Below are 19,306 nucleotides of genomic sequence, written 5' to 3' on the forward strand. Positions count from 1 at the left end.
TTGTACAATACCACCGTACGTGTTGTATATTAGATGATAGAAGTGCACTAAATGTGTTGGATAGTTGAGTCGTGTAGTAATTTTTGCTTTTATTGTTAATTGCAGTTGATGTCATGTGCACTGAAGTGCGCTGCTTTCCATCTGCTGTGGGCGAGAGTGAAGATCTCACAGACACCTCAACCTGAGAAGGTACATTAAGAAACCTGAGAAAGTTCTAGTCTACTTTCCCAGTCCCATGTTTTCATAATTTAACTTGAAAGCGTGGCAAATTTGTTAGCTAGTTAAGCAAATGAATGCACTCTAAGGAAAATGAGCGAGTACTTAAATTACTGGGGAGGACTCAGACAATCTTATGTAGCCACAGTCCATATCATTTTACCATCATGATAATGTCTCAGCTGTAGACATGTTGGCTAACATGTTGTTCTACTTACATTGCACATAAATGAACAAAATTGAGTCTGCCTTCGTTTGATTCGTTTGTTTAAAAGAAGAGGTGATTGTGCCTTGTTACAACAGACCTCAACAACTCAAAAACCTAATGTGCCTAATAGGGATGTCACGATACCAAAAATCTAGTAGTCGGTACCGATACCACCAAAAGTACACGATACTCGATACCAAAGTCGATACCATGGTGTGGTACAAAAATGAAATTAAAAACTCTCCTGGAGGACATCCTCCTCTGGCTAATACTGGCAAAAAGGGGGGGGGGGGGGTAGGTATTTTAGTTATCCAACACTCTGACAATGACTAATAAAACAGTGGAGGCTACAAGTGCTAAGGTGTCCTCCTAAACACACACAAATACACACCTTATACTCTGAATGCAAGCATTAGTTTAATAAGTTTGATATGGTGGCAGGCCAAAAAGATTTATTAAAAGCATGAACATTTGAATAATTATTTGTGACATTAGGCTACATTTAGCTGACAGGACACGGGCTGAATGGCGATGCATGGTGGCCCATTAGGAGGTAGTTTATAACATTGCAATGTGTTAGCGTTGTTAACAAATAACTGGCTATCGCAAACATTACATGAAGCATAACATTGGCTGGTTTCACGCCCACAATGCCAGCTGCCTCAAACAAACATAATATAGGACCGTCTTTCAGGTGCTTCGCCAAATTCCAGGTGTTTCCTCGCTTTGTTTGAAATGAACGATAGCACCGGTTGCACACCGGCTTCAGAGCATGTTATATGTTTGCTGTCATCCACCTCGAATGCGAAGTATTTCCAAATTTGACACTTCCACCTTTCCTCTCAACGAGTTGGGCGGAGCTAAACTTGTCGCCATCTTCTGTAGTTTTTCCCGTGTGCTTGTAGGCGTTCTTCTTTACCACTTATGGACTGACTAAAACACTTGCGTGTATTTGCTGCCCCCATCAGTTCCAGAAGAATTGCAACCTCACTAACTTCATTACCAACGTTACCTACGCTACTGCAGAAAAACAAGTAAAGTCACGTTTTAACAATGTTTGTACCAACTTGGTACCGAAGTATCGGTTTTTGGGACATCCCTAGCACCTAAAGTGTTTTGTGACCGGAAAGTTCAGATTTTTTTCAGAAAGTCCAAATTATCATTAATATGTACATTTAAATAATGAGGCCAATATTTTTATAGTTGTATATTGTTCAGAAACTAAATGTGCGCTGAGGGGTCTACTGATCCACTTTATTAGAAACACCTGTACACCAGCTCACTCCTGCAGTTAGCCAAACAGGCAATCATGTTGGCTGCAGCGCAGTGCATAAAATCATGCAGATACAAGTCCAGAGCTTCAGTTTATGTTCACATAAAACATCAGAGTGGGGGGAATATGACGCGAGCAGCAGTTTTGCCAGGGAAATGCTTGCAGGTCTTAGCTGTATCGTCAGGAAATTGCGGTTCAAATTCCGACGATGCCACAGCCATCTTCAGAGTGTGTTATGCGCCCCTGTGACCTGGCCGAAGCAAATGTAAGCCTTTGTCGGTAGCTTTCTTATGATGGTGGAGAGCGGGCTGGTCAGTGGGAAAATTGACAGGTGACCAAGTGGGGGAGAAATGGTGGGTAAAAAAACACTCTGTATAACCATGGTGAGCAGAAGAGCATTTCTGTACACGCATCACTCCAAACCTCGAGGCTGATGGGCTACAACAGCAAAAGTCCACATCGGGTTCCTGTCAGCCAAGTAAAAGAATCTGAGGCTACATTGGGCACAGGCTCAACAAAACCCGACAGTGGAAGATTGGAAAATCATCGCCTGGTCGAAGGAATCTTGATTTCCTTAGTCGTGTGTCAATAGTTCAGGTGGTGGTGGTGTAATGATGGGAATTTTTTCTGGGCACATATTGGGCCCTTAATACCATTCAAACATCATCTAAATTCCACAGCCTGAGTATTGCCTGATTACATTACACAGCTGAGTATCGTTGCTGACCATGTGTCATGACCATTCAAGTTAAAACTCAGAATGATCATGAATTCAGAAATGACAGATGCTCATACTCATAAGTTGCTCATAAGTTCCTGTTTACACAGGTGCACTTTTTGACTATATACAGTATCTCACAAAAGTGAGCACACCCCTCACATTTTTGTAAATATTTGATTATATCTTTTCATGTGACAACACTGAAGAAATGACACTTTGCTACAAAGTAAAGTAGTGAGTGTACAGTTTGTATAACAGTGTAATTTTGCTGTCCCCTCAAAATAACTCAACACACAGCCATTAATGTCTAAACCGCTGGCAACAAAAGTGAGTACACCCCTAAGTGAAAATGTCCAAATTGGGCCCAATTAGCCATTTTCCCTCCCTGGTGTCATGTGACTTGTTAGTGTTACAAGGTCTCAGGTGTGAATGGGGAGCAGGTGTGTTAAATTTGGTGTCATTACTCTCACACTCCCTCATACTGGTTACTGGAAGTTCAACATGGCACCCCATGGCAAAGAACACTCTGAGGATCTGAAAAAAAGAATTGTTGCTCTACATAAAGATGGCCTAGGCTATAAGAAGATTGCCAAGACCCTGACAGTGAGCTGCAGCATGGTGGCCAAGACCATACAGCGGTTTAACAGGACAGGTTCCACTCAGAACAGGCCTTGCCATAGAAGAGAAATTATTTATAATCGGACTCATCCCTTATGAGGATGGGTTTCCTTTTGAGTCTGGTTCCCCTTGAGGTTTCTTCCTCATAACGTCAGGGAGATTTTCCTTGCTGCGGTCACCGTAATGCTTGTTCATTAGGGATACATTTTAAATGTATATCTGAAATTTGTATGTTTCTGTAAAGCTGCATTGTGACCATGTCCGTTGTTAAGAGCTATACAAGTTGAATTGAATTGAGTTGAATTGAAGAACTCTTCTTTCCCAACTGTACTTGGCGGCATCATATCTTCAGCCATGAAATAAGTTACTAAAAGGTTACCTCCCCAGTATTAGTATGGTGTTCCTAACAAAGCGGCCAGTAAGTGTGTGTGTCTCTCTCTCTCTATCTATCTGTGTGTGTGTGTGTGTGTGTGTATATGTATATATATGTATATATATATGTGTGTATGTGTGTGTGTGTGTGTATATATATATATATATATATATATATATATATATATATATATATATATATATATATATATATGTGAGAGAGAGAGAGAGAGAGATAGATAAATAAATAAAATATTATAATTTTTTTTTTTTTTTTTTTTTTCCTGAATCTGAATAACAGTGAAAAACCTGGACATGTAATCTATTTGTTCAAGACTCTCAGATTAGTGATTTGTCCACTCCTGTGATATGACTTACTTGCACATTTAGGACAGTGTGTTTTCATGTCAGAGTATAATTGCACATGCTGATCAAATTAATGCATATGTTTTTACTGGTTCTCTCTCTCTCTCTCTCTCGCTCTCTCTCGCTCTCTCTCTCTCTCTCAGGCTGAGGTGAAAAATTTGTTGAAGCAAGTTCGTTCATTTTGTGTGGTGTGCCAGAGCTGTCTTTCTCTGAGCAGCAGTCTTATAAGGAACCAGGTTAAACAAACACACACAGTTTGCATGATGAAAGTCGGCATAGTATATCTAAATATTAGGGTGGTAACGATATAGCCATATCATGTCCTTTCAAAGGCTCTCTTTTAGATAGGTCTGCATATGGAACAATACATTCAACAAACTATCTAATAAAGTAGAGGCTATTAGCCTACCACTTATTACTTGAGGTGTAATGAACATTAAACTACTGAAAAAGTAGTGTCCTCTTTATCTCAAATTAGGAGAGGCTATGAGGGTTTTTAAAAAAAAAAAGTTTTTACTAATCACACTGCATTTCACAGTCCGTTATGCTGATATATGATGGCATTAATAACACACGGCGCGCGCACACACACACACTCAAAATATCTGACTTTTCCAACACTTGTTTTTTTTTGTTTTGTTTTGTTTTTTTCTGGCTAGTATCATGTCTTTTTGAGCAGTTTTTAAGTTGTAGTTGAAATGTTGCTGAGGCCTGTCTGAGACCCTAAGGAAAACCCTGAAAGGAAAATGAGCAAAATGAAATGCAGTTTGAGCTGGACCTGTGAAGCTGGAATGATAGTGGACATAATGATTCTCTTTATCAAACTCCACTGCAGCAAATGATCTTGCTTATAGTGCTATAAACGTGTGTTTTTAATATTATTCCATGGTTCATGCTGGCACAGAATTTAATGCTTCTCTCTCTCTCTCTCTCTCTCTCCCCCTCCCTCTCTCTCTCTCTCTCTCTCTCTCTCTCTCTCTCTCTCTCTATCACTCTCCCTGTTTTTCTGTGTGTCTCTCTCTTAGGCCTTTGAATGTGTGTGTGATGTGTTGGTGGTGTTTGGACAGGGCAAAGGCAGAGATTTTGATGCTCAGAGTGTGTGTGTTTCTCCTGATGACACACTCAGGGCTGAGCTGGCCTCCTTTCTAATCGATTACATATTCTCTGAGCCTGAGGATGAGGACACAGGTACACAAATGGAGTTCCTAAACGTTGTTCATCAAACTATTATTGTGTGGCATACTACAGTATGTTCTAGTGGGCAGACACAGTATCCCATACAATAATGGCTCTTCAGTGTAATAGGGAGTTTAAAGCATGTTGATAACTTTAAAGCCGTGTGAGTTATCGACACGCTTCAAAATCCCAATTAAACGGAAGAGTTACGTTATCACACTCATTTCCCTAGCCTACTAATATGATGATCCTGGACATTTTGGAAGTGTGTTATGTCATTTCATATCCGACTACCCACATGAGAGTAAAGTGCTTGCTCCTGAGACTTTTTCCCCTGTCCTGATTAGCTTGATACCATTACGAGTACATGTTTTTCGGTAATCGGCAGTACCAGTACTGATGCAGAAATTATTAACCTACTTAGTATTAATTAATCATTTAGCTCTCTTCATGCTTCCCCTGTTTAAATAGTCATTGTGAAAATTCATTTAGATTACTAAGCTCATTCTGTAGGCTCATAACTAGCTAGTTGATTTTAAATTAAGTGCATTAGCTACCTATATTTTGTTACCTTGGAGTGAGTAGGGTTGCAGAGACCAGGTTTCATTTTAAAAGATTGTGGGGTTTTTTTTCACCAGAATCTCTGTGACCCAGCACAAACTGGGTACGAGCTGTTGTCAGTCAGCTAGTGTTCTCTGTAAATATTTATTGTTATAATTCCTCTTTTTATAACGCAGCAGTGTACATTAAGCTCGCACAACAAAGTGTGACCTGGCAGCGGATGTTAGTATCTAAACATTTTTATGAGTTTGAGTAATTGAGCATGGTATCAGATCTATGTAGACCATATCTTTGTGTCTGTGTCCGTGGTCCTGATGCGTCCCTATGGGTTGCACACTGACAGTGCTTCTCTCTGCAGTAGAATACTGCCTTCGTTTAATTTTCCTATTTTCTCACTGATTTCTTGTAGACTTTATTCATAATGAATATGCAGATTATGATTTCAGTTTTAGAATATATTTACAATACACGTGTGGTGTAGGTGTGGACAAGGAAGAGGAGCTGAAAATTACTGTTCTCCAGCGCAAAAGGAATCAGCTGGCAGGTTACTGCAAACTGATCATTTACGGAGTGTTGGAACTCAGAGCAGCAGCTGATGTCTTCAAGCACTACAGCAAGGTGTGTGTGAGTTGTGTGTGAGATGAGAAGACGTTTAGGTTTTGGGGGTTTTTTTTTTTTAAACAAATTATTATTACTATTATTTTTATTTTTTAACCACTATCGTGTTCGATAACTACTGCAACAGAAGGAAACAGTGATGTGTTGTAAAAGTGGCTGGACGTCATTTATTTTTAGCGAGAGCTGCGATTTACAGTATCAGTAGCTGAAATGAAACGGGTGTGGTCTGGCAACATGATACAGTTAAGTAAAGTTTAACTTGTGACAGTCAGTGGGAGTGAGGTGTGGTAGGACATATATATATGAAGCTTCATTTTCTCTACTGTGAAAACATTTCAGTCCCCGTTAGATATTCGCTGTTACTCGCGATGGAGGACACTAACAATTGCTTAATAATAATATTGTTACAGTACTGTATTTTTTTAAAAATTAAATAAATAATTCTTTAGCCAAGTTGTGGAAAAAGTACAGACAATGTGTGGGCTTGATTTTAACACAATGTAATATCATAAACCACATTAAAGGGTGAATAATAACAATAAAAACCACAAAAATGATTCTGAACGACCATTTCATTTCATGCATATATACATATCTCTAGTTTGTTTATTTATTTATTTATTTATTTATTTATTTATTTCCGTTTTGTAAATTTGTGTAGTAGTTTCATTTGTTTTAAAAACACAACAATGAGCCAGTTCAGTGTTTCAGTTAATAATGGGTGTGTGTGTGTGTGTGTGTGTGTGTGTGTGTGTGTGTGTGTGTGTGTGTAGTTCTACAGAGATTTTGGTGATATAATTAAGGAGACTCTGAGTAAGTGTAAGATGATGAGCCCAGTGGAGAGCGCAAGGACGATCTGCCTCAGCCTGCAGCAGGTGTGTGTTCAGCAGGCTCAGGCATGGTTTATACTATATGATTATTTGTGACTATATGAGCATGTCGTGAAACTTAATGCAAGTCACTGCAGAAGCAGTGAAGTAGTCAATGTGATGATGCTAAGGATCCCTACTTTCCAAATCACATATACTGTGCTATTAGGTATTAAGATCAAGGGGGGATTTGGGGATTTTTTTTTTTTGGTGGATGTTCCCCCCCCCCCCCCCATAGAAACAGACAAGTCAAAGACAAGCTGGATATAGTATATTAAGAGAATATATGATAAGCCCTTACCTAAAGGCATCTTTAAAATGCACTTCAGGTGTGATCACCCTAGGGCACCACACTGTGTTCATCCAGGCCTGAGGATCTGTCAGTATATACTAGTGGTCTAGTAAAAAAAAAAAAAAAAAAAAGTTGAGAACCATTGGTATAGATATTAGTTGTGCTTAAAACAATGAGAAATAATACTACTGTTAATATTACAGTGATGTTGGCTCTAGCAGGCCTCAGTGATGAAAATTTGTACTGTTCTCCAGTTTAGCATCTCTTATCTGTAACACATTATATGTACACTGTCCACAATCACGTTCCTTTACGGTGTTTGTGTGTAGCTATATTCTTCATTAGATGATGAGGGTCATGATGAAGAGATGAGGGACATCAGAGATGTGGCTAAGAAACTGACCATGAGCTTTGGCATTAATCTACAGCACATCCGGAAACCACTCATCGCCCTGCACCAGTCAGTACACACACACACACACACACTTGTGTCTTGATCTGCACTTGAATATTTGATTTTCAAGTAGACCATATACAAACAAATAAATAAATAAATATTAATTGAATTCATGCAAAGGTGTGCAAAATATCCCATTTAAAATAAAACCACTCATTCCAATAGTAAGATGCATATTGCATATTCATGCCAAATATAATGCAATCAATATCTAAACAAGTGTTTATAAGAAAAAACCCTTAAGAGTAGAAAAATAAGGCAAATGTTCCTTTATTACTTTAAAATCTTACTGAATGCATGTGTGATATTGTGTTCACCGTGTGTGTAGGGATGGTATCCGTTTTGCGCTGAGAGAAGCTGATGAAACTGATCATCCTAACCTAAGCTTTCTGGAGATCCTCAGTGAATTCAGCCACAAACTCATTAAGCAGGACAGGGCACAGCTGTGTGTCTCGTGCATACACACACACTCAATATTAAATGTGAAAAGTGATTATATTTTATTTATTCTCTTTAATAACACCTGCCCCATCTCTCCCTGTCTATCTTTTGCTGCAGATTGGATTATCTGCACGGTGTGTGTGAGAGTATGGGTGTGAGTGTAAACAGTGTGGGTGTGAGCATGTATGAGCGCTCGCTGCGTCCTGGATCCAGAGAGACTCCTGCTGTCTCTCCACCACACACACCCGCCAAGAGACGCAAAACCACTCAGAGTCAGTATACACACACACACACAAACTGAGTGATGTTGGTTTTTCATCTTCCTTGCACTTTATTAGTGTGTGTGTGTGTGTGTATGTGTGTGTGTGTATGTGTGTGTGTGTATGTGTGTGTGTGTATGTGTGTGTGTGTATGTGTGTGTGTATGTGTGTGTGTGTGTGTGTGTGTGTGTGTGTGTGTGTGTGTGTGTGTGTGTGTGTGAGTAGGGTCAGTCAGTAGCGGTTTGGACACTCCCGCTCTCACCTCCACAGTTATACAGAGCCGAGTTGCGCCCACACACCAACAGTCTCGGCCACCGTCTACAGAATTCAGCTCAGATCAGCCATCAGAGGATGACTTTATAGAGGGGTAAAATCCGTCTGTCGGAGTAACATCTGTCTGTCTGTGTGTCTCTATCTGTGGCATTTATTTTGCCAGGCTGTCTATCTCTACCCATCTGGTGGGTTTTCTGTCTTTTGGTCTGTCTATGTAAAGCACACGTCACTATTGGGAGCCAGTATGAGAAAGAAATTAAGAAATAACGAGAGAAATAATATGCCTGCCAGATGTGATATGCTGGAAGAGGGCAGTGTAGATTTTACTGACTAATTACATTTCTTCATAACAGCAGCTGAGCCCTGAGAAACGAAACAGACATTTGTCCTGAACTTATTCAAATGATATTTTACCAACATGGCTGAAGTCATCTGCATTTCCTTTTTATTTCATTAGTGCTGCTCTGTGAGATGATTGACTTGTAGACTCATTTTCACTCTGTGTATGTAGGAGTGTGCAGAGGAAGGCCATGAATAGCAGGAGGGAGCAGGAGAGTTCTGAACACAGCGGTGTATCCTCTCAGCTCCACATGTGAGTATGTGAGCAATGCTACATTTGTAATAAAGCACAGTAAAGTTGTATGTTCACAGTATTAACGGCATGATCTGTATATATTCATCACAGCTGTCTGTCAATTACAACTCGGGTACTTGTGTCTAGTTTGGGTCATGATTAGATTTGAACCAAATGCGACTGTGGTCCGATTATCACCCTGTTCCAAAAAGACCCCATCTCTTGGTCAGTTCCAGAGAGGATGTTCCCAGCCCTGCTAATGCCTTGTTTATGCCCATTGTCTCTCATCCTCTTTGAGGGACCCAGAATGACCATTCAGATGCCGTGTGTGAAGGCTGGTGCACAGCATCAGGTTCAGTTGCTTTCCATTTCTCAGTCCTTACAACTTCACTATTACTATAGGAACTGCTAGACCAGGGACTTCGCTACTATTAAAGTATGTTTGGCTGCCATTTTGGCTTGCCATGTAGGTCTTGGGAACACAACATTGGTATAACACTCCCTATTTTTTATTTTTTTTGGTTTATCAAAGGGATTTAGCTGTAGTGCTGGATGCATTATCTCACCCTTTATTTCAACTTCTGGACTTTTTAGACCTCACAGTATTCAGCTGGCGCTGGCTTCAGCAATGCGTGTTCGTGACCTCCATGCAGTAACTTTCCCATTGTGTATGCAGTATCTGCAGGTTTTACAGAAATCTAACCTTGTATTTACATTTACGTTTACATTTATTCATTTAATAGATGCTTTTATCCGAAGCGACTTAGAAATGAGGAAATGCAAGCAAAGCGATATATCAAGCAGAGAACAATACAAGTAGTGCTACCATACAAGATTTATAATTGAGTTCTAGAGAAGCAAAGTGTGCAGAGTATTCAGGGTAAGACTCGAAGAAGTGTAGAAGAAGACTTTTCTAGTCTGACATTCTGGGAGCGGTTGGTTAAAGAGTCCAAAATCCAGCTGCACATGGCTGCACTTATTTCCAAGCTATAGAGTTTGGACACAAGTGCTTTGGGGATGACAGAGTTAAAGGCCAAGCTAAAATCAACAAACATCATTCTGACATACGTGTTCAACTTATCCAGGTGACCCAAGGCGGTATGCAGAGCAAGATTGATTGCATCCTCCATTGATCTATTCTCCTGATCTGATATAGAGTGGCTGGAATGATGCTTTTAATGTGTGCCAGAATCAACTCCTCAAAGCACTTTGATATTAAAGGCATGAGTGCAATTGGTCGATAATCATTCAACCAGCTCACCTTTTGTTGTTTGGGGATGGGCACGATTGTTGTAATTTTAAGACACTTAGGAACAACAGCACAGGTTAAGGAGAGGTTAAAGGTGCTGGTAAACCCGTCTGATAGCTGGTCAGCACATTCCCAAAGTACATGCCCAGGAATACCATTGGAACCAGCCGCTTTCCTCACATTTCCACTGTGACGTCGACTGTATCAAATATTAACGATTCATGTTGGTCGAGTGACGGTGCAGGCCATACTGTTCCATTACTGTTGTTCTCTGTGTCAAAACGGGTAATGAACTTGTTAAGTTCCTCTGCCAAACTGAGCTTGCCATTTGTGAATGGATTGTCATTCCTTTTATAGTCTGTGCCGGTTGTATGCCTTGCCACATATGTCGGGAATTACCATCATTGAAGCTGTTCTCAATCCAGAGTTTATAATTAAATTTTGCTGTCTTAATACCTTGTTTTAGATTAGCTTTGGACAAACTATAGGCTACTGTGTCACCTGCCCTATAAGCAGCATCTCTTTGTTTTAATAGATTTTAACTTCTTTGGTCATACATGGGTTCTGGTTAGAGAAGACATGTATTTCCTTATCTGTGGTAACATTGTCTATGCAGAAATTTAAATATAGGAGAGGACAGATGCGGTGTATTGCTCCAAGTCTATAGAAGAGGGATTTCTAGTAAATATTTTCCACTCTGTACATTCAAAACAGTCCTGCAGTTGTAACATTGCTCCTTTAGGCCAAACTCTAACCACTTTATTAGTTGGTTTAATCCTATTAATGAGTGGCTTGTAAGCTGGCACCATTAATAGGGAAAGATGGTCAGACTGTCCACGATGGGGACATCGCAGGGCTTTATAGGCATTATCAACATTTGTATATACATGATCTAATATGTTCTTGCCCCTGGTTGTCCATTTAACATTCAGATAAAAATGTGGATATACTGACTTAAGGTTCGCCTGATTAAAATCCTCTGCTACAATGAAGACTCCTTCAGGATGTGACTTCTGCTGTTTACTAATGGCAGTGTATAATTGCTCAAGAGTCAATTTTACATTGGCATTTGGAGGTATGTAGACAGCAATCACAAAAACCACAGAGAACTCCCTTGGGAGATAAAAGGGTCTGCACCTCACCACAGTACATTCCAAATCAGGTGTACAATGTTTATCCATGATGACTGCATTTGTGCACCAGGCATTATTCAGATATATGCCAAGTCCACCTCCCACTTTCTTGCCAGCATTAGATGTTCTGTCTGCACAGAACAACGTACAACCTGTTGGTTCCACTGCAGAGTCGGGATTTTTCGGGATATTGCTGCTGCATTCTGAATCTTTGAAGGGGTTTGATGGAGCTGGCTATGAGGCCTGAGAGTAGTGCATTGCAATAGTCCAGTTTTGAGATAAGAGCCTGGACTAGTAGCTGTGTGGCCTGATCAGTGAGATAGAGTCTGATTTTCTTGATTTTGTACAGAATGAACCTACAGGATCATGCAGTTGTGGAAATATGGTCTGTATAGGTCAAGTTGTCATCAAAAGCCACCCCACAGTTTCTTTTTTTTTTATTATTATTATTTATTTTGGAATAGCAGCATATACGTTAGCATTTATTTAAAAACAGAGGTAGTTGCTTTTTTTTTTTACATAATACAAACATAAAAATAAAACTTTATACAGTTTGGGGGAGGCATATGTGTACATATTAGTCCATACTGAAAGGTGGTACTTGAGGGTCCTTAGTCTGTGGTAGAGACTGGGAGAAAGTTCCCAATGCATGGTAGGGAAAAAGTGTGCAAGGGTAGAGAAAAAAGGTATGTGGGCTCTCTGGCTGTGTAGAGTATGTACTTAAGGGCTAAAGCACAAACAAACAAGTAAATAAGCAAACAGATAAGATTACAACAACCTTAAAGGGTCATTTGTTTAATACCTACACAAAATCTGTCCATAATGGCTTTACATATTCGACCCACTTGGTCCAGAATTTAATAAACACATTTTTCTGAAGACAAAGAGAAAAAGTAATCTTTTCCATAACATAAATGTCATTTACTATATCCGTCCACTCTTGTATTGTGTGTGTGTGTGTGGGGGGGGGGGGTTCAGGAAGCAACCAACGCCTTGTGAGCGCTTTTTTTACCAGCAGACATTAAAATATGAAATGAGCATTTCATATTTTGCTTGAAAATCAGCATTTCCGAAGAATAATGTGGAAAATTGCAAAGGCAGGACAGTGTTAAATATGTTTTCCAATGCTTTATGAAGCTCTGCCCAGAAAGATTTTATCACTGGGCACTCCCAGAATATATGCCAGTAATTGGCTTCCTGAAACCCACACTATCTCCAACATTTGCTATCCCCCCCTCAATATGTGCTTTTTGTTTTGGTATTTTTATGTGCCAATACAGCATGAAATGGGGGATCATTCATTATTGAAAGTTCAATATCTTTCCACCTAGCATGATATGTTGGGTTACACATGTTAATTACGGGTTTAGTCTGGGCTGCATAAAAATAATCCCTAAAATGGGGCAATGCCATTCCTCATTTCTCTGTTGGGAGCTGTAGAGTTTTTAATTTGACCCTGGGCTTTTTCCCTTGCCAAATAAACCTGGAAATTATCTTATTCAGTTCAGACCATTGTTTCGAGGAAGTTTCTACAGGGAGTGCTTGAAATAAATCGCGATATCGTGGAAGGATGCAGAGTCAATTCTGTGACTGAGGCCAAGGAAAGAGATGGAGTTCCATCTGTGTATGTCACCTTTAATTTTTGTTAAGAGGGGGTTCAAATTGATCTCTGCCAGTGTTGGGATTTCTTTCAGTAAATATATTCTTAAATATTTCAGTGAATTCTGATCCCAATTAAGCTGGAATTTCTCTCGAATGTCTTTTGACGGTGTATAATTAAAAGTCAAAATTTGTGGGGTTTTTTGTATGTTTAGTTTGTATCCTGCATAACTACTGAATGTTTCTAGAAGGTTCATTAATTCAGGAAATGAGTTAGTGGATTTACTTAAATAAACCAAAATATCATCAGAGTACAGTGCCAATTTGTGATCATCTCCATTTATGCAAATGCATTAGCGCTTTATATAGAACCTCTGGCACAGCGGATAAGGCTGACTGAAAGCATCAAAGAGTAACGGTGAAATTGGACACCCTGTCTTGATCCATGTTCTAATATAATTGTGTCTGAGATTTATTTTTATCCGGGCTGATGGTTTATTAAATAGCGTATGGATGTCCCTAACAAAATATTCGTGCATGCCAATTCTTTCAAGAACTTTATATAGGAAAGGCCAGTTCACAGAGTCAAAAGCCTTCTCATCATCTAAACTAATTAAGAGACCTTCAAGTTTGTTCTGTTGGATGTGATTTAATATGTGCAGTGGCCGTCTAATGCTATTGTGAGTTTGTCTTTGAGAAATAAATCCAGTCTGATTATGTATAAGCTAGGGGAGAATTCTTTCCAATCTTTTGGCAAGGATGGCTGTGTATAATTTGTAATCGACGTTCAGCACCGAAATCGGTCTATATGAACTGCATTCTAATTGGTCTTTTCCCTCTTTTGGGATAACTGAGATCACTGCCTTCCTCCATCATAGAGGCATTTTAGCCTCCGTTAACGATGCCGGAAGGAGGATTGATATTAATTCAGGTCGAGACTTCTTATACCACTCTGATGGAAAACCATCCAGGCTGGGAGACTTATTCGCCTTGAGCCTGGAGATGGCACTGTTTAGCTTGTTCTCAGTTATTGCAGCTGTTAATGTTGGATTTTGTTCCTCTGATATAACTGGTAAGTCAAAAAAAAATCAAGGAGCTTTCCGATTTGTAGCTCATCCTCTAAGCGTGGTTGTGTGTACAATAATTTGTAGTACTTTTTAAACATTTTTGGTATTTCATCTTGTTTATATTGTATCCTTTTAGAGTCAAGGTCCCTTATTTTGTATATTGTATCATCCGCTTGTTGTTTTTGTAGCTCCTTTGCCAAAAGTTTAGTTGATTTTGAGCCTGATTCATAGTATTTCTGTTTTGTACATTTATTTTGTTTCTAATTTTCATTATGTCATCAGATTTGGTTTTTGTTCCCTTTTATGTTGTGTCTCAAGATCTTTTAGTTCATTATTGAGACTCACTAGTCTTAATTGATTTTTGTTCTTTTCATAGGCACTGTACCTGAGTTAACTTTCCTGTTATCATTTTCTTCAAGAAACATTTGTCTTCCCTCATTTTAGTTTGAAATTGTGGGTTATTTAGGATGCTTGTATTTAGCCTCCACAATGTTCTTCCTGGGTTATCACTAATACATGTATAGTGCAAGAGAGAGATGCATGATCAGACAAGTCAATAAATCCAATGTCACAGCTGTGTACTCTATGGCGATCTCTCTAATACAAAAAAGTTCTGTCATTAGAGCATGATTTTTTCTATGTAATGATGTGGCGGTTGAGTTTTTTGATGAATCCAATTTTGGGTTGCGACGAATGTTCCAGTCTTCGCCACATATGACAGTTCCTGTGACTCTTATCATTTAATCGAATATTTTTCTGTAAAAAGCAAAATCACTTCCGGGGGGGGCATAAATGTTGCATAGTGTTATGGCAGTGTCCATCTATTTTCCTTGAAACATCTCCTTTCCTTGTCTGACGCCTCTGAAAGATGTTCATATGATACTTTTTGTGATATTAAAATTGCTACACCTCTTCTATGGCCTGACTTATAAGATGAACAGTACACCCTTGAAAATCCCATTCTCTTTAGCGTTTCATGTTCTGCTGGAGTGAGATGTGTCTCTTGTAGGAGCAACACTCTGTGCATTTTCCCTTTTCATTTTTGACAGTATTTGACTTCTCTTAGCTGGGTTCAAAATCCCATTCACCTTGCTTATTCATGGTCCTCTACATCGCTTAACACGATTAGAACTTCTCCCGATGTTTCTACTGGTATTAAATTTGTACATTAAGAATACCTCTCCAAATTAACAAACATTAAACAAGAACCAAGCTGAAACAATTTTAAACAAAACACCACTGTAAAAAATAGGGACAGTTGTTTCTTGTGTTGAGGCTCATTTCAAAAGAGCCTTGTGGGGCTTTGTATAGACAAAGTCCCACGTTGTAATGGAAGTGGGGCCCTGTGATATGGTCACATGATAGTCCAAATAAAGTTGTAAATAATTTAGTGAAAATAAAACAAATCCTGGACAACTCACCAATTAACAAGTCCCAACTCTTCAATTAATTAGAAAATAGAAGTGTAGGATATACACTTAACTGTATAAAGTTGCATGGCAATCTTCTGGCCAAATAATCAAGATGGGGCGCAGCAGTGGGGATCAAATAAACTTATCTGCATTTCCGACTCGAGTGTAAAATGTCAGACTCCTTTCGTGGGAGATGATTTTCTGAATTTCTGGAGATTTTTTTTTATATTGAGAGGGGGGGGGGGTTGTTACTGGGTTGTGTGCAGTTGTTCGCGGCGCCGGATTCCTGATCTCCACCCCGGTCGCACTGTCTCCCCGCCATCTGCCAAGTAGATAGGAGCCCGATCTCCTCTTGATCTGTAGCAGTGGTGCACTTCACCCCAGTAATTGAGAATCCTCGTGAAGCCATGTCCCCCTTTTAACACTTTATTGGCTTCGGCATACTCCCCTCATTGCTTAAGCACTTCAGGAGGGAAGTCGTGGTCAACGTAGACCTTTTTTTTTTCTGCCAGACTCTTTGGAGCACCTCCTCTTTTGTCCGGTAGCTCCTGAACTTGACCACTATAGACCGTGGCTTTGCCTGCAGATTGTTTGGTCTTCAGTGCTAGTGCCCAGTCCAGTGCACTTTTCAAGAAGTTATCCAGAAAGCCAACCATATCAGTGCCTTCTTTATCTTCGGGTATTCCATAAATCCTTAAATTGTCTCTGCTCACATGACCCTCCTGACCTATTAGCCTGGTGCCGTTAGCCACTTGATTATCATTAATGTTGCTTGAAGCACGGTCTCTGTTTCCTCAGTTCTCACCTCTTCCTCATTCTGTCTGTCATTTGTTTTCTTCAGTTCTTGTTTAATGTCGGAAAGCTGTACTTTATTGTCCCTTCTGAATTCCCGGAATTTATTGAGAATAAATAAATAAAAAGAATACAGGGTAATTTTCTATCATGTTCATCATTTTCCTACTTCTAGTAATAACCCCTTTCTACATTATTACACAGAATGTTCAGTGGGGTACACAAAAAGAAGAACTTATTGGAAATTAAACATACAAATTTTGAAAAGTCCTTTATTGATTAAGTTTTTTTGGGTTATTTCACAAAACCGTCGGGGAGCTCGAAAATTAGGCTATCATCCTCTTGGTGGCATAACCGTAAACCTCCCACCCCAAGGTTTCTGGCTGTCCTGGTTGTCTAAAGTGTAGTTGAACCAAACTGTACAGTGAGGTTGTGGTTGATTGAGGGGCAGGCAGGGATGAAGAGAAGCTCGGTTTTTGCCAAGTTGAGCTTAAGGTGATGTTCCCTCATCCAGTTTGATATGTCAGACAGGCAGGCGGAGATGCGTGCTGAGATGGATGGATCATCAGGCTGGAAGGACAAATAGAGCTGGGTGTTCTCAGCACAGCAGTGATATGAGAAGCCATGAGACTCAATCACAGGCCACATCCTTAAAATTATTCTTACGTCACTAGGGTTGGGAATCGAAAATCGATTCCAATTCTGGATTAGGATACTTAAGGTCAGGAATCGGATACTCTGTATAAAATTAAAATTTCGATTTCACTTATTGATTCCTGTGTCCGTATTTTCAGACAGACCGGACCTTGTTTGTTTGTTTTTTTTGTTTTGTTTTTTTGGGGTTTTTTTGTACGTCGACCTGGCGATCTGTCACGTTCTTTGCTAATCTGCCAGCACGCTCTCGCCATATTATGAGCAAATCAGTGTTATCTACACAGCTTCTGTGTGTGCGAAGGTACTCATATCTTTGGAAAGCTAAGATTCTTGTGATTCGATTGATATAAACCGTTTTGAGATACAATCCCAACAGCAGCTACAAACAACGTCTCTGTCAGACCGCCGATATACAAACACTTACGAAACGGAGGCAACTCACCTCATAGTAATCCACTGATTCATAGCATCCTGCCAAAAACCGTTGTTACACTGGCAAAGGTCCAAACAATCCAATTATATAACAATATTTAGTCCTGCTTTCGAAAGAGACCAAAACCATGCATGTGCTTCAAAGGGTTCAAGAACAGCTTTAATGTTACTTTGGGTATGCCTTGGTTAGGCGTTTTAGGATGATTTTATACGAGCTTTGTTATGAGAATATACAGAAAAAACGCACTAACAAGAAGTTTACGGGTTTGATTATATTTACAGATATCCCCTAGCACACAAGAACTAGAAAATTTTTAAGTGGTTTAAGCGATGATTTGGATTTATTATTGTTTTGTGTCTTGAGTGCATTTACACTTGCATATTTATGTGGATAATCTTCCAGATACAGTTCTGATGCTCAAGATGCATAAAAAAGGGAAATAGGATCTTTGATTCCTTGATGTGATTTTAAATACATTTTGATTGCATTGCACTTTCTGCAAGTTATGCTATGCAGATATAATCCTAATGTTTATAACTCTGGAAAGCATCTGGTGTGAGTGGTTTATATAATATCTGACTGTCAGTTAGATTTTTTGATCATTGTTATATTTATGTAATATGTGTGTGTTCGTTTGTTCAGGCTTTCTCTGATTGAGGAGAACTTTGAGGAGGAGGATGAACCTGATATAGAGGACTATTATGATGATGAAGACTCAGATGGGGTTGGTGCAGTATCTCTGGTAAGAAGAAAACAAATCTATGATTGTGTTTTTTGTTCAGGTGAGCACTACATGGAATTGTACTGTGTAGTAACAAGTTTCAGTTCCCTAGATTTAGGAATAAATTTATCATTTTAAAATGTAGATCTGAAATGTATATATTTGTGGCAATGTCCATTGTTAAAAGCACTATACAAATAAAACTGAACTGAATTGATACTTCCCTCCTAACACACAGATTGAGCAATGTTTGAAGCAGCCTGCTAAGAAAAAAAAACAAAATTACAAAAGATAATCAATCTCTCTCTCTCTCTTGCAGCCATCAACACGCCACTCCACTAGTTTCCTAGAAGACCTGTTTGAGTGAGAAATCCCCACACGCACTGCGTAACTTTGAGACCATAGATGTTCGTTAATGTTAATTCTGTTTGTGTGTTAATGTTTATGAAAGTTGTTCAAAGCAGATGTGTACAGATAAGTTTTTTCATTGTACACTATAATAACTGTATTTTCATTTGGTTAATAAATTTCTTACGACAAAAATAAAGACTAATTTGAGGCTCAGATCCTGAAGTACAGTCTAAGAACAAAATTCGCAACAGACATGAGGCATTACCTCTTCTTGGAGCAGGTCGACAAACCAATTCAGAAACACATCTGGTGTGAATGGGCCTCGAGAGGAACAGTAGGCTGGCTCTGTCAAGCCAACATATTTCACATTCTCGCTGTGTCCGTGTGCATTTCCTCTGGGTTCAGGTACAGGATATACCTGCTGAAAACATGACTAGTAATGAAATACTGAGGCATCCTGATCGGGTCATATGTGTATATATACATACATCCATACGGTGGTGCTTGAAAGTTAGAATTTTTATTATCTGCATAAATATGACCTAAAACAACAACAGATTTTCATACAAGTTGTAAAAGTAGACAAAGACAACCAAATTA

At 39.3% G+C, this 19,306-nt stretch overlaps 1 protein-coding gene across 3 annotated transcripts in view; it reads left to right on the forward strand.

Moving 5' to 3' along the window:
• Positions 1-19,185, forward strand: part of LOC128622787 (cohesin subunit SA-3) — a 40,364-nt gene extending 21,179 nt beyond the window's left edge. For 2 of the 3 annotated variants that reach the window (XM_053649535.1, XM_053649527.1), the window contains 12 exons: positions 106-189; positions 3,918-4,010; positions 4,800-4,962; positions 5,993-6,129; positions 6,903-7,004; positions 7,620-7,750; positions 8,076-8,192; positions 8,306-8,460; positions 8,674-8,815; positions 9,233-9,313; positions 18,277-18,376; positions 18,675-19,185. In XM_053649535.1, coding sequence (XP_053505510.1) covers positions 106-189; positions 3,918-4,010; positions 4,800-4,962; positions 5,993-6,129; positions 6,903-7,004; positions 7,620-7,750; positions 8,076-8,192; positions 8,306-8,460; positions 8,674-8,815; positions 9,233-9,313; positions 18,277-18,376; positions 18,675-18,722 — 1,353 coding nt within the window. In that variant the 3' untranslated portion in view covers positions 18,723-19,185. The remainder of the gene's footprint in view (positions 1-105; positions 190-3,917; positions 4,011-4,799; positions 4,963-5,992; positions 6,130-6,902; positions 7,005-7,619; positions 7,751-8,075; positions 8,193-8,305; positions 8,461-8,673; positions 8,816-9,232; positions 9,314-18,276; positions 18,377-18,674) is intronic. The other variant, XM_053649544.1, reaches the window with a different exon arrangement.
• The last annotated feature ends 121 nt before the right edge of the window (positions 19,186-19,306 follow it).

This window comes from Ictalurus furcatus, chromosome 2 (genome assembly GCF_023375685.1).
Source record: "Ictalurus furcatus strain D&B chromosome 2, Billie_1.0, whole genome shotgun sequence".
NCBI classification, from domain to species: Eukaryota; Metazoa; Chordata; class Actinopteri; order Siluriformes; family Ictaluridae; genus Ictalurus; species Ictalurus furcatus.